A 14,958-nucleotide genomic window follows, 5' to 3' on the forward strand; every position below is an offset into this window, starting at 1 on the left:
GACCCTTTTGTTCCAGCAAGCCGGACTGGCCTAATACGAATTTTATAATGGGTATATGTGTGTTTTAATTCGCGGGCCAAATTTTGTATATTCGATTTTAATTGGTTTTAAATTTTATAAATCTATGTGGTTTAATATGGCTGTACACCGCCCTGAGTCCTTTGGGAGAAGGGCGGTATAGAAATCTAATAAACCTGAAACTTGAAACTAGCTTTGCAGAGAATAATAACTTTATTGGAGCAACTTTTTACAGAATAAAGTTGCATATGTGCGTTTTTGGTGGCAATAGAGTGTACCACATTTCTGTTGAGCATCTATCGAATCAACGGCTTCCAATTTCTAAAGACCGTAAATTCCACATCTTCAGCCCCTACACAATAAATGTCTTTTCATTAGTGGGACTTCTTTACAAAATATTTCTCCATTACCAGGTGATTCTAAGGATCTAAATTAGACCCTGTCACAGAAAAGAGCAAAGAACTGGGATTCCGAGTAGAATCAAAGTGCAAGGATTTTTACTCACAAAATTTAAACTTGTATTTTAGAATCTTGGCTGCGTCTTTTAAACAGTATTCAGTCCACGTCAGAACTGACCTTCATAAATGGATAGCTCTGGCAGCCGATCAACGACTAGCATCTTAATTTCAGGCAAAATGTGGGCAGAAAATGTCAGGCAAAACCCGTTTTCTGCAGAGGTGCCTTAAGATGGCCAAAGGAGAAAAAGCACAGTCCAAAAATAGCCCATTAAGGACAGTAATTGTGAGAGGCGTAGTAAGCTTAAAAGCCTAATCCCTGTATTAATGTTGCGGCCTCAAAGAAAGGAGCAGACGTTTTAAACTGGGTGGGAATTTCCACCCTGCTGTGCAGCATTGATGGCATAAAATAATTCTGAACTGGGGAGCACAAGGGCATGAAATAATTCTCGTCTCTAAAGCGCACATAGAGTTTAGCTGCTGAACTCAACTCTCCGATTGGAAGATACTGGCAGCATTTGGAAACATACATCTAGCTCAGTCAGAGGTGTCAAACTCAAGGCCTGTGGGTTGGATCAGGCCTGAGGGATACTTAGATCTGGCCTGCAAGGCCATCCTGGAAATAGCAAAAGACTGGTGCCCCTGCAAGTGAAATTGGAACTCAAGAGGGTCACGCACAGCCCTCAGAGTCACCATTGTGTCACCCTCCGCCAGTGAAAATGGAGCTTGGGTGGGCCGCGTGTGGCCTCCGCGAGCTCCGTTTTCACTGGCAGAGGGCTGCAGGAAGACGTCACGGCCAAAAATGGAGCCCAGGCTGGCCTGGCATGTCCCTCCCCCAAGCTTCCTTTTATTTATATATTTATTTATTGGTTCAATTTATATGCCGCCCTTCTCCGGAGACTCAGGGCGGCTTACAATGCGTTAAGCAATAGCCTTCATACTTTTGTATATACTTTTGTATATACTTTTGTATTTTCACTGGCAGAGGACTGCAGGAGGCTGTCACAGCCGAAAACGGAGCCAGGCAGGCCTGGCGTGCAGCCCTCAAGTTTCCTTTTCACTGGCAGAGGGCTGCAGGAGGCCGTCGTGGCTGAAAACAGAGCCCAGGCAGGCCAAGTGACATCAAGCTGGTCATGCCTACCCTGGCCACGCCCCCCCACCCCTCAAGGTCAAACACAACCCTATGCGGCCCTCAATGAAATTGAGTTCGACACCCCAAACTAGCTGTTTAATCATTCCACTTTTTATAGAGGAGAGGGTTGTGCAGAAGATGGTGAGATATCAGCCGGAGATGATCTCAACTTCTTCAGCCTGGATATGCTCCATGAAATTTCTTCAGTTGCATGGCCTTCAATGGGATCTTGAGGAGGAGACAATAACAGAATTTGAGAGTTGGAAGGGACCTTGGAGGTCTTCTAGTCGAGAGACCCTATACTATTTGAGACAAATTGCTCTCCAATCTCTTCTTGAAAACTTCCAGACCTTTCGTTACCCAACTAAGTAATATCATCAGTGCTGGCACTAGTTTTCAGCAAAAAAAGCACCCATAGTGAGCCATTGGCTCACTTAATGACCACAGCTGCTGCATCCACTTTACGACTGCCACAAAAAAACCCCTTGTAAAATGGAGGCAATCACATGAACGACACATCGTACGACCATCGCAACTTACGACTGCAGTAGACAGGCTCTATTAAGGTCGTAAGTGGGACGTGTGTGGCTCAGCGGCTAAGACGCTGAGCTTGTCGATCGAAAGGTCGGCAGTTCAGCGGTTCGAATCCCTAGTGCTGCGTAACGGGGTGAACTTGTCCCAGCTTCTGCCAACCTAGCAGTTCGAAAGCACATAATAAATGCAAGTAGAAAAATAGGGACCACTTTTGGTGGGAAGGTAACACCGTTCCGTGCACCTTTGGCGTTGAGTCATGCTGGCCACATGACCACGGAGACGTCTTCGGACAGCGCTGGCTCTTCGGCTTTGAAACGGAGATGAGCGCCGCCCCCTAGAGTCGGGAATGACTAGCACATATTTGCGAGGGGAATCTTTACCTTTACCTTATTAAGGTCATATCTCAAGGACTCCCCGAATCTCTCTCTCTCTCTCTCTCCATTAGAGTCATAAACAACACAAGAAATATTCTGTGGAATAGCAGGATGAAATATTTGCTTTCCTGCTATCTTGAGAAGCCTTGGAGGCATCTACCAAGTTCAACAAGGCTTTATTAATTGAGCTTGGCAATCTCTAACTCATGGAGATATTTATTTAACCCTTCAGCCACCCTGAATTTGCCTTCAACTCTGCCTCATAGCTGCTACGTAGACACAGGTTTACTGGGAATAGTCTTATTGTTTACCGAGTCCTCCATATTTTTTTACCGTCTCTGAAGAAAACTAAAATATAATCATTTCCAAATGTAGTGTTTTCTTCGATCCTAGAAGGATTAGCCTCTAATTCACAGGAACCGGCGAAATCATGGCAGAGTACAGAGATTTTTCCTGGAAATTTTTATGTATAATAAATCAGGAAAGCCAATTTTCAAAAAAGGACATGTACATAATTGTACTTACAGAATCTTCCCACCAAGGATGGTCCCTATTTTTCTACTTGCATTTTTTACGTGCTTTCGAACTGCTAGGTTGGCAGAAGCTGGGACAAGTCACGGGAGCTCACCCCACGCGGCACTAGGGATTCGAACCGCTGAACTGCCGACCTTTCGATCGACAAGCTCAGCATCTTAGCCACTGAGCCACTGCATCCCTTCATTAAACTAGACATACCCAATTCCTGCAAGCTTCAGCCCTCTAATCATTCTTGTTGCTCTTCTCCGCTCTCTTTCCAGAGTCTCAACATCTTCTTTATATTGTGGTAACAGAACTGGATTTAGCATTCCCAGGAGTGGTGAAATCCAATTTTTTTTTACTACCGGTTCTGTGGGCGTGGCTTGGTGGGTGTGGCAGGGGAAGGATATTGCAAAATCTCCATTCCCACCCCACTCTGGGGCAAGCCAGAGGTGGCATTTGCTGGTTCTCCGAACTACTCAAAATTTCTGCTACCGGTTCTCCAGAACCTGTCAGAACCTGCCGGATTTCACCCCTGATTCAAAGTGTGGTCTTACTAAAGCCCTTACTGAAGATCTTACTAAATACCATCCTGGTATCTTTACATTTGTCACCTCCTTTTAGATAATTAGAGATACCTTTTTAAGTGTTTCTGGAAATACAGTAAATGAGAAGAGGGAAGGGACGGCATCCAACTCCAGCCTTCTCTTCGCTACCAATGAATATCCTTGCCAAACGAAAGGACCACATGCTGAGCGACGATGGCCTCCTTCACAACAATAACTTACAAGCTGTGTCCAAAATCATTCATGCTCGGTTGGGCTTCCTATGAAGAAATGAGGACTCCGGATTCTGTCAATGAGAGACCGACAACGCACTGCCTGCATTAGCCAAGTAATTACCAGAAGAATGAATGAAACTACGGCAGAATGTCTACTCCACTTGAGCATCACAATCGTTGAAGGGCAGATGCTCCTATTGCAGTAATGGACTCGATGGATGCCAAAAAAACCAAAACAATACCATTGTGAAAGGATATAGCTTCGGATTGTAACTGTGGACCTGCAATCTGAGGATTTCTTGTTTAGAATAGCTCTAGTTGCTCTCGGATGGATGGATGGATGGATGGATGGATGGATGGATGGATGGACGGACAAAGGGAGGAAGGAAGGAAGGAAGGAAGGAAGGAAGGAAGGAAGGAAGGAAGGAAGGAAGGAAGGAAGGAAAAAAGAATGGAAGGGAAGGAAGGAAGGAAAAAGGGAGGGAGGGAGAAAAAGGGAAGGAAAGGAGGGAGGGAGGGAAGAAGGAAGGAAGAAAAAAGAGAGAGACGGAGGGAGGCAGGGAAAAGAAAGAAGGCAGGAAGGAAGAAAAAGGGAAGGCAGGAAGGAAAAAGGGAGAAAAAGGGAAGGAAAGGAGGGAGGGAAGAAGGAAGGAAGAAAAAAGAGAGGGCTGGAGGGAGGCAGGGAAAAGAAGGAAGGAAGGAAGGAAGGAAGGAAGGAAGGAAAAGGGAAGGAAGGAAAAAAGAATGGGAGGGAAGGAAGGAAAGAAAAAGGGAGGGAGGGAGAAAAAGGGAAGGAAAGGAGGGAGGGAGGGAGGAAGGAAGAAAGGAAGGAAGAATAAAGAGGGACAGAGGGAGGCAAGGAAAAGGGAAGGAAGGAAGGAAAAAGGAAGGAAGGGGGAAAGAAAAAAGAAAGGACAAAGTAGGGAAGGAAGCAAGAAAGGAAAAAGGGAGGGAGAGAGAAAAAGGGAAGGAAAGGAGGGAGGGAAGAAGGAAGGAAGAAAAAAGAGAGAGACGGAGGGAGGCAGGGAAAAGAAAGAAGGCAGGAAGGAAGAAAAAGGGAAGGCAGGAAGGAAAAAGGGAGAAAAAGGAAAGGAAAGGAGGGAGGGAAGAAGGAAGGAAGAAAAAAGAGAGGGCTGGAGGGAGGCAGGGAAAAGAAGGAAGGAAGGAAGGAAGGAAGGAAGGAAGGAAGGAAGGAAGGAAGGAAGGAAGGAAGGAAGGAAGGAAGGAAAAAGGGAGGGAGAAAAAGGGAAGGGAAGGAGGGAGGGAAGAAGGAAGAAAAAAGAGAGGGCTGGAGGGAGGCAGGGGAAGGAAGGAAGGAAGGAAGGAAGGAAGGAAGGAAGGAAGGAAGGAAGGAAGGAAGGAAGGAAGGAAGATTTAAGCTGTTCCAAATAAAGCTGCATTTACAATTGACTGAAGGTAGTTTTGTCAGTGGCAGTTGTGTTCAACTAGCAATCCAGATGTTTTGGGATTGTCCCCAAGGCACCTTTCACTATTGGTGCTGTCTCCTCTGTCTTTTTCAAAGTCATCATTCATCCATTTGCAGGTCTTTTTATTTTGCGATGTTCTTTCTTTCTCTCCTCTTTCTGCCGTCTCCGGGTATTATTTTTATTATTATTTAATTAGATCATTCATTTTTTGTTTGTTTGTTTGTTTTGGTGAGACGTTGCATACATGTAGCTAATTGCTCTGGAAGGGAGGGAGGACGGGAAGAAAAAAAAAAGCTCATAATTTAATCTGCGGTGGCTGGAAAGCCCCAAAGCCTTTGCATTTTATGACACACCGTCTGGTTGCGTTAATTTGAACTGTCTCCATCTCAATAAATTACATTCCGGCAAAAAATTAATTTTCAAATCCGGGGCAAAGAAGTTGAAGCAGTCGGGAGAAGCAACAACAGAACAAACTCGGTGCTTACCTCTTCTATCATCATTAGGTTCTCCAAGAGCAAAAGACGAGGAGAACAAATGAACAGATGTGTCTGAAGCACTTAAAAATAACCCCTCCTGGGTTCAGTTCCAAGTGGGGAAAAAGACACTGGATTCATGGAAGCTGCTTGGAAAGAAGGTTTATTGATGAACAGGATCACATGCCTTTTTTTTTTTTTTTTAATTTTGATTTATATGCCGCCCTTCTCCGGAGACTCAGGGCGGCTTACAATGCGCTCAGCAATAGCCTTCATTCTTTTGTATATTTTATACAAAGTCAGCTTATTGCCCCCACAAACTGGGTCCTCAATTTACCTACCTTAGAAAGGATGGAAGGCTGAGTCAACCTTGAGCCTTGGCGAGATTCGAACCTGCAGTAATTGCAGGCAGCTGTTCTTAATAACAGGGTACTTTAGACCACTGTACTACCAAGGCTCTTAGAGATCTTGGAGACCTACCAAGGCCTTGGAGATCTTGGGCGAAAAAAAAAAGGAAGAGATCAGTGCTGGGTTCCTCCCGGTTCGGCCCGGTTCGGCCGAGCCGGTAGCAGTGACGATATGACATCACCAAACCGGTTCTCTTTGTTCAGGAGCTGGGCCCTCCTGGCCCCCTGCCCCCCCCCCCCGCATTATTCTTACCTTTTATTTGGCCCCACCTCCAATCTATTGCTGCCTCCCGAGTCCCAGCTGATCGGCTAGAAGGAAAAAAACTGTTTAAACTCTTGCCGGGGGGCTTCAAAGGGCCGCCCTACAGCTGATCAGTGTTAAAAGGCAGTGTGGTGGTAGACCAGTGCCTTCTAAAATGAATGAGTAGACCGGTGCCTCCAAAAACAAATGAGTAGACCGGTGCCTCCAAAAACAAATGAGTAGACTGGTACAGCTCTGCAAGCAGTTAAAAGCCTGGTAGACCAGTACCTCTGCTAAATCCTAAAGAATTGTCACATGACCATCAAGCCACGCCCACAAAATAAAGCCACGCCCACAGAACCTGTAGTAAAAAAATTTAGAACCCACCCCTGGAAGAGATGCTGAGAGTCCCTGGGTTTTATACTCTCTCTGGCTTTGAACTTCCAGGGGCACAGGAAGAGTATCCTGATTGGTTGCCGTCAGAGGTCATGGCTAGCTTTGTAGGTTGTCTGTGTGCTAAGCTTGGTTGAATCTTGCTGGGTGATGCAATGAAGGGCAATTAAATGGCTCTGCCTGAAGGAGGTAGATCTTTGTTATGTAGAATGGACTGGCTCAGGCCTTAATGGCCCATTGACAAAGGTGGGGGCGGGGCTGAGTTTCTGCCTCCCTTTTAGGGGAAATATTCTGCCCTTTTAATATTTCCTAAAATATCTCATTTTCCTAGGAGAAGGGTGGGTTTTAACTTCCTACATTTTAATGCAGATATTTTAGTTTTGCCAGCTGTGTACATCACTTAAGCCAGAATTTTTCCCAGCTTATTTCTAAGAGGGGATTTGAACCTGTCATGGATGGATGGATCAGGGAACTGTAGAGTTGAAAGGCTGCTTTGAAATTGCCCAGTTAAACCCTGTTCACGGCAGGATTACACTGGATTGCAGAGAAGAGCGTCAAAGATGATTAGGGGACTGGAGACTAAAACATATGAAGGACAGTTGCAGGAACTGGGTATGTCTAGTTTAATGAAAAGAAGGACTAGGGGAGACATGACAGCAGTGTCCCAGTATCTCAGGGGCTGCCCCAAAGAAGAGGGAGTCAAGCTATTCTCCAAAGCATCAGAAGGAAACACAAGAAAAAATGGATGGAAACTAATCAAGGAGAGAAGCCACGTAGAACTAAGGAGAAATTTCCAGACAGTGAGAACAATGAATCAATGGAACCAGGGATGAGCTTCAAAAATTTTAGCAAGTGATTCTCTGCCCGGTTACTGGGTGGGCGTCACCATGGTGGGCGTGGCCTAGTCAGCCTCCTGCACCACAATGGGGAGGTTAGCGTTTTTGCCCTCCCTGGTTAGCGTTTTTGCCCCCCTCTCCGGAGGTTTTTCTCCAGCCTCCGGGAGGGCCAAAACGGCCTCCCCAGGCTCCAAAGGCCCTCCGGAGGCTGGAAATGGGCCCGTTTCTGGCTTTCCCAAACTTCCAGTAGGCCCGTTTTTCACCCTCCCCGACAGGGGTGGGTTCTAAATTTTTTTACTACCAGTTCTGTGGGCGTGGCTTATTTTGTGGGTGTGGCTTGGAGGTCATGTGACTAGATGGGTGTGGCTAGCTGGTCAGAGTCATTTCTGGAAGGTCCTCACACTTACGACCAGTCCTCGCACTTACAACCCGACTCATTTGTTTGCTTTTAATACTGATCAGCTGTAGGACGGCCCTTTGAAGCCCTGCAGCAAGAGTTTAAACAGTTTTTTTCCCTCTAGTTATCATCTGGGACTCTGGAGGCAGCAATAAATTGGGGTGGGACCAAATAAAAGGTAAGAATAATGTGGGTGGGTGGGTGGGAGGGCAGGGGGGAGAACCGGTTCGGTGACATCATATCGTCACCGCTACCAGCTCGGCCGAACCGGACCGAACCAGGAGGAACCCACCACTGCTCCCCGAGCCTCCATGCATGCCCTGCACTTACCTGCATCCAAAATGGGGGGATTCCTGGGCGGGACGGGGTGGGAGGGGTGGGGCCAGCCAGGAATGGGATTTGGGGGTTCTCCAAACTGCACAGAATCTTAGCTAGAGGTTCTCCCGAACCCTTGCGAACCCTCAGCAGCCCATCCCTGAATGGAAGGGCTTGCCTCCAGAAGTTGGGGGTATGGAAGTTTTTAAGAAGAAACTGAACAATTAGTTGAACAATTAATTAGTGGGAACGACTTGCCTCCAGACATTGTGGGTCCATCACTGGAGGTTTTTAAGAAGAGATTGGACAACCATTTGTCTGAAATGGTACAATGTCTCCTGCTTCAGCAGGAGGTTGGACTAGAAGACCTCCAAGGTCCCTTCCAACTCTATTGTTCTGTTGTTCTGTTAGATCAGTGTTTCTCAACCTTGGCAACTTTAAGATGCGTGGACTTAAACTCCCCAAATTCCTCCAGCCAGCCAGCTGGTGGGAAAAATTCTGGGAATTGCAGTCCACGAATCTTGTAAATTGCAAGATTACAAGAGCCTAGAGCAGGGGTCTACAACTTTAAACACTCAAAGAGCCATTTGGACCCGTTTCCCACAGAAAAGAAAACACCGGGAGCCACAAAACCCTTCCCATGCCTGACTATTTCTTGAGCGTCCACAAAATTAGCATATGTAGTTGAATTAAACCTTCTGTTTCCTTCTAAAACTTTTCTTTTCTTGGATTTATCCATGGTTGGCCTACTGGGGGTTGAAAAGCTCAATAAATCGTGGGCTGGAGGGTGTCGCACATTAGCGGTTGTGACGCATACAGTATTTTGAGTGATAGGGAGCCGCAGCAGAGGGGTGAAAGAGCCACATGCGGCTCTAGAGCAACAGGTTGCTGACCCCTGGCCTACAGCATCCATAACAGATGGTTATCCAGCACTGTTGGAAGACTTCCCGTCAAATGTAGTTAAAAAATAATAACAGTAAACCAAATAATTGCTGTTTTTCAGCCTCTTTTATAAACTGTAGGGAGTTTTTGTTGTTGTTGTTCAAATGTCTGCTTAATTAAATGATTCCCATTATTTTTGAATTGGTGTTGGAGTGTGATCTATTGTTATTACGGTTCGTTGCACAATCAGCCAGATGTTCACCCTGGATTTGGCATTTTTATCCACCTATCAAGTCCTCCCCAAGGACCTGGGATCGACAGATGTGGATGTTTGATGGTGTTAAAGATATCTCTGCAGGATGTCAGCTGTTCCGAGTACAGCTGCCTTTTGCAATTGACCGATGGTGGATTTGTCAATGCCGATGATATTCAAATGGTGCTCTGGTTGTTTTGGGATTGCACCCGAGGCCCTTATTATTATTGGCTATATCTTTGCTTTCTTTTGCCATTGTTTTTCTATTTCTATTTTCAAGTCTTTGGGTTTTGTTTGTCTTCTCCAGTTCTTCCTATTCTATGCTGTCTATGCTGTCTATGCTTTCTATTCTATGCTGTCTCCAGAGTCTGCCACATCCATTATCCAGACTTTTTTTAATCTGTTTTATTGATAATTGTTAAGTCTGGAGTATTATGCGGCAGGAGCCTGCCAGTTTGAATTGTCTAAAGCGGTGATGTTGTGGTCCGGCAGGAGCCTGCGGAGCTGGCAGTGGAATCGGACAGTGAGGAGGCTGGGGAGGAACATGGGCCAGTCCTGGAGTCTGGGGAAGGCCTGGACGAGGGCTCTGCGTCGGAGGCAGAGGGAGTGATGTGCAGACTCCGGAGCCTCCAGAGTCGGACATCAGAGAGGCAGAGGAACAGGAGGGGCCTGTTCCTAGTGCGTGCATGCGCAGAGCTGCCAGAAGGCACAAACAGTTAAAACAAAAGGGACGACTCGGGAGTAAGGCCTGGAGATGATTGGCCCCTTCCATAAGGTTTAAAAGAGCAGCAAAGGCACATGGGCCCTTTGCAGGAAAGCAACGTTATTCATTCTGTTCCCAGTCGGCATCTCTGGTTGATTTTGGAATCCGTGTGGCTTTGCCAAGTAGATCTTTGGCAGCATGTCAAGGGAGATAAAGGTTGGTGATTATCCCAAAGGATTTCTCCCAAAGGACTTTTTGCAACTAATTGGGACTCAGCTGTGAATGAATGTAATTCACAGCTGTTGCAATAAAAGAGGCTTTTGGGACTACTCGTGTGTTTTAATGACTCAGGAAGCCTAGGTCACAAAAGTTGGCCCCAAACCTTTGGGACACCAGGGACCAGTTCCATGGAGACAGGTTTTTCCACGGACTGGAGGGGGGTGGTTTCAAATGCTGCCTGCATCCAGTGGATGGGGCTTTGTTTATTTTGTGCAGCCTGATTTCTGGCATGCCGTGGCCCACTGCCAGTCCACAGACCGGGGGTTAGGGACCTCTGGTCTAAAGTCCCATTTAGTTTCCTCATTTTCCATGACTTTCTCTACTTTATGGTCCTACCAATTCTTGCCTGCAGGCAGAGGTTGGATTCACTTTCCTTCCCTACCGGTTCGCAAAAGAGCCTTGGTAGTACAGGGGTTTAAGGCACCCTGTTATTAAGCTGGTTATTAAGACCAGCTGCCTGCAATTACTGCAGGGTTCGAATCTCGCCAAGGCTCAAGGTTGACTCAGCCTTCCATCCTTTCTAAGGTAGGTAAATTGAGGACCCAGTTGTGGGGGCAATAAGCTGACTTTGTATAAATATACAAAAGGATGAAGGCTATTGCTGAGCACATTGTAAGCCGCCCTGAGTCTTCGGAGAAGGGCGGCATATAAATCAAATTTTTTTTAAAAAAATGTGAGCGCCCACCTTCCGCGCATGCTTGACCTTTCACACATGCTTTTTGCTCACTCATGCACCTCCCACGCATGTGTATGGCCTCAAAAATGTGGCTAAATAGGATGACATTACGTCCGTTCGGGTGGGCGGGGCTTACCACAGTCGGCGCTACTGGTTTGCCCGAACATGACAGAACCAGCTGAATCCCACCACTGCCTGCAGGCAAATGGTATTTCTTGCACAACTTCCAATGCATCATTATTGCTACTTTGTCATCCTGAGGAGGAGGAGGAGGAATCACACAGTCAGCCAGATTTTCAGATTGGATTTGGCATTTTTGCCTATCAAGTCCTTTCCAAGGACTTGAAATAGACATATTATTGTTGGTGGTGGTGGTGGTGCAGGGGTGAAATCTACTTACCTTCCCTACCAGTTCGGAAGTGCGTGGTTAAAACCAGGAAGTAATGACATCCGGGCAGGTGGGCGAAGCCTCACGCTGCCGCCACTACCGGTTCGACGAACCAAGTGCCACCATTGCTACCGGTTCGACTGAACCGGTGTGAACCGGTAGCATTTCACCCCTGTGGTGGTGTTACTACAAATGCTGTATTTTGGATGGTTTTATTTTCCACCAGACAGTTTTATGAGCAGAATAAGAGGTTATCGATGCCCAAATAAACAAGAAATCAAAGGGGAGAGATTACAAACCATACATTTGAACGCTAGTAGCTATCTGTAACAGCAATTGTTTTAGTAAAAAGGCTTTCCGTTCCTCACCAAAGTGCATCTTTCTATCCACAAGTAGATAGATAGATAGATAGATAGATAGATAGATAGATAGATAGATAGATATAGATATAGATATAGATATAGATATAGATATAGATATAGATATAGATATAGATATAGATATAGATATAGATATTGTTGTGGCCCTGCGCAGATCATGGCTGATCCCGACGAAGAGGAGGCTGGTGTGGTGTCGTGCCAGCAGCCTGCGCAACCAGCGTTCGCGTCAGACAGTGAGGAGGCTGAAGAGGATGTGGTGCCAGAGGCAGAGACTCAGCCAGGGCCTTCAGAACCTCCAGAGGCTCCTTCAAGTGAAGAGAGCGAAGTGGAGGAGCCTCTCCTCAATGCTCGAGCACGCAAGGCTGCCAAAAGGCAGGAGTGGCTACTCAGGAGGAGGAGGTCTACTCGAGAGTAGGGCTTGAGGATCATTGGCCACTCCCTTAGCCTATTTAAGTCACACGCAGTTAGTAAGTTTCTTGCTGGAAACAACTCATATTTATTATCAGAGTATTTTGGTTTATTGTATCTTGTTTTCTGGGCTGGTTGCCAACCTTTGCCGGTCTTGTTTATTCTTGCTACTTAATAAATTTGATAAGGACCATTGGTGTGTGTCAATATCCTTGGAAATCGGGAGCTAGAGCAGAACAGATATATTGAGGCACCTGGTCTACCCCAGCATGTGGGAGGGAGCATACTACATCCCTTTCACCTTTCAGCTCCAATCCAGGAGCCCTCAAGCAGTCGCCTTCATGACAAATATACGATATATATATATATAGTTACTCCCTTGAAATTTTAAAGACATTTGAGTTGGGGGATCGAAAGCTGAAAATTACAGAATGAAATCGATAGGAAACAGTTCTTTCTGAGCCTGTTTTCTGAATTTTTTTCCTCTTTTTTTTTTCTTCATCCTAGATAATTACTACGGTACTCCCAAGCCTCCTGCTGAGCCAGTCCCACTGCTATTAAATGTCACAGATCAGATCCTCCCAGGAGCAACACCCAGTTCGGAAGGCAAACGGAAAAGAAACAAGTCGGTGAGCAACATGGAAAAGACAGGAATTGAACCTCCGGAAGAGGAAGAGGAAGAAAAAGCCGTGGTGAATGGCAATAGCATTGCAATCACACCAGGTGAGAACATTTTGCTCCCAGGTTTTTATGGAGACCTAGGGTGTGTTAACGGAAGGATAAAATCAAGGTCACGTGAAGTGTTCCTGCCATTCTATGATGCCACACTTAGAATATTGCATCCAGTTTTGGGTACCACAATATAAAACAGGTGTTGAGGCACTGGAAATTGTGCAGAGAAGAGCAACAAAGATGATTAGGGGAGTGGAGGCTAAAACATATGAAGAACGGTTGCAGGAATTGGGTATGTCTCTGTTGTGGCCCGCCAGCGGCAGCAGATTCAGACAGTGAGGAGGATGAGGAGGAACGTGGGCCAGTCCTGGAGTCTGGGGAAGGCTCAGACGAGGGTTCTCAGTCGGAGGCAGAGAGGGGGCCAAGGCCAGCTGGTAGTTCTTTGCTGCCTCCAGAGTCTCCGAAGTCTGACATCAGCGAGGCAGAAGAACAGAGGGAGCCTGTTCCCAGTGTGCGCCTGCGCAGAGCTGCCAGGAGACAGGAACAATTAAGGAAACAGGGTCGACTTGGGAGTAAGGCTTGGAGATGATTGGCCCCTCCCACAAGACATAAAAGAGAAGCGAACGAGACATGAGCTTTGGCAGGAAGCAATTAGTTCATCTGGCCGATTCAAGATTTGAAACTTCTGTTTGTGACTCTGTGCCAAGTTTGGCCTTGCCCTGCGTCTGGAAATTAGCTCTTTGGCAGCGTTCCACGTGAGATAGGTGGGTGCTGTTAACCTTCCTCTGAAAGACTGTTTATCAAGCCTTGCGGACTGTAAATGAAAGTAATTTACAGCCGTATAAATTAAAGAGGCTTGCCGGGACTAAGTTTGTGCTGTTTAATTTCTAAGGAAGCCTAGGTCAGAACAGTCTTAGTCTAGTGAAAAGAAGGACCAGAGGTGATACGGTAGCAGTTTTCCAATATTTGAGAGGCTGCCACAAAGAGGAGGGGGGGTCATCCTATTCTCCAAAGCACCACCTGAAGGCAGGACAAGAAGCAACGGATGGAAACGAATCAAGGAGAGAAGCTACGTGGAATTATGGAGAAATTTCCTGACAGTGAGATCAATTAACCAGTAGAATGGCTTGTCTTCAGAAGTTGTGAATGCTCCAACACTGGAGATTTTTAAAAAGAGTTTGGACAACCACTTGTCTGGAATGGAATAGGTTTATTTATTTATTTATTTATTTATTTATTTATTTATTTATTTATTTATTTATTTATTTATTTATGTAATTTATATGCCGCCCTTCTCCCAAAGGACTCAGGGCGGCTTACAAAGAAAACATTCAACAAATTCAAAAATTACATAAAAATTAAAATCCAATTAAAAATTAATAAAATTATTTCAATGTAAAAATCCCCCCAAACGGGTCAGCCCATTTGATGAAAGAGCCACGTCTTCAATTCGCGGCGGAAGGAGAGGAGGTCAGGGGCTGTCCTGAGCCCGGTGGGCAATCCATTCCAGAGGGTCGGCGCTCCCACAGAGAACGCTCTCCCCCTGGGGGGCCGCCAGCCGACATTGTCTAGCTGACGGCACCCTGAGGAGGCCCGCTCTGTGGGAACGCACAGGACGATGGGAGAATGGCAGGAGATGATCCTGCAAGTACCCCGGACCTAAACCATGTAGGGCTTTATAGGTGAGCACCAGCACCTTGAAATGGATCCGAAGGACCACCGGCAGCTCGTGCAGGAGAGGTGTCACACGGGAGTAACGAGAAGCCCCTGTAACAACCTGCACGGCCGCATTCTGGAGTAGCTGTAGCCTCCGGGTGCATCCCAAGGGCAGCCCCATGTAGAGGGCGTTACAGTAGTCCAACCGAGAAGTAACAAGGGCGTGGTTGACCATGGCAAGGGCATCCCAGTCTAGGAAAGGGTGCAGCTGGCGCACCTGTGCGAAGACCCCCCTGGTCATGGCTGTCAGATGATCTTCTAAAGATAGCTGTGAATCCAGGAGGACACCCAGATTGCGCACC

General features: G+C 46.5%; 1 protein-coding gene across 1 annotated transcript in view; it reads left to right on the forward strand.

Moving 5' to 3' along the window:
- MAGI2 (membrane associated guanylate kinase, WW and PDZ domain containing 2) overlaps positions 1-14,958 on the forward strand; it is a 265,689-nt gene that overhangs the window by 43,753 nt on the left and 206,978 nt on the right. Inside the window, exon 2 of the mRNA XM_070946864.1 lies at positions 12,776-12,991. Coding sequence (XP_070802965.1) covers positions 12,776-12,991 — 216 coding nt within the window. The remainder of the gene's footprint in view (positions 1-12,775; positions 12,992-14,958) is intronic.

This window comes from Pituophis catenifer, unplaced genomic scaffold (assembly GCF_029215685.1).
Source record: "Pituophis catenifer annectens isolate HBS135680 unplaced genomic scaffold, rPitCat1.0.hap2 SCAF_7, whole genome shotgun sequence".
Lineage (NCBI taxonomy): Eukaryota > Metazoa > Chordata > Lepidosauria > Squamata > Colubridae > Pituophis > Pituophis catenifer.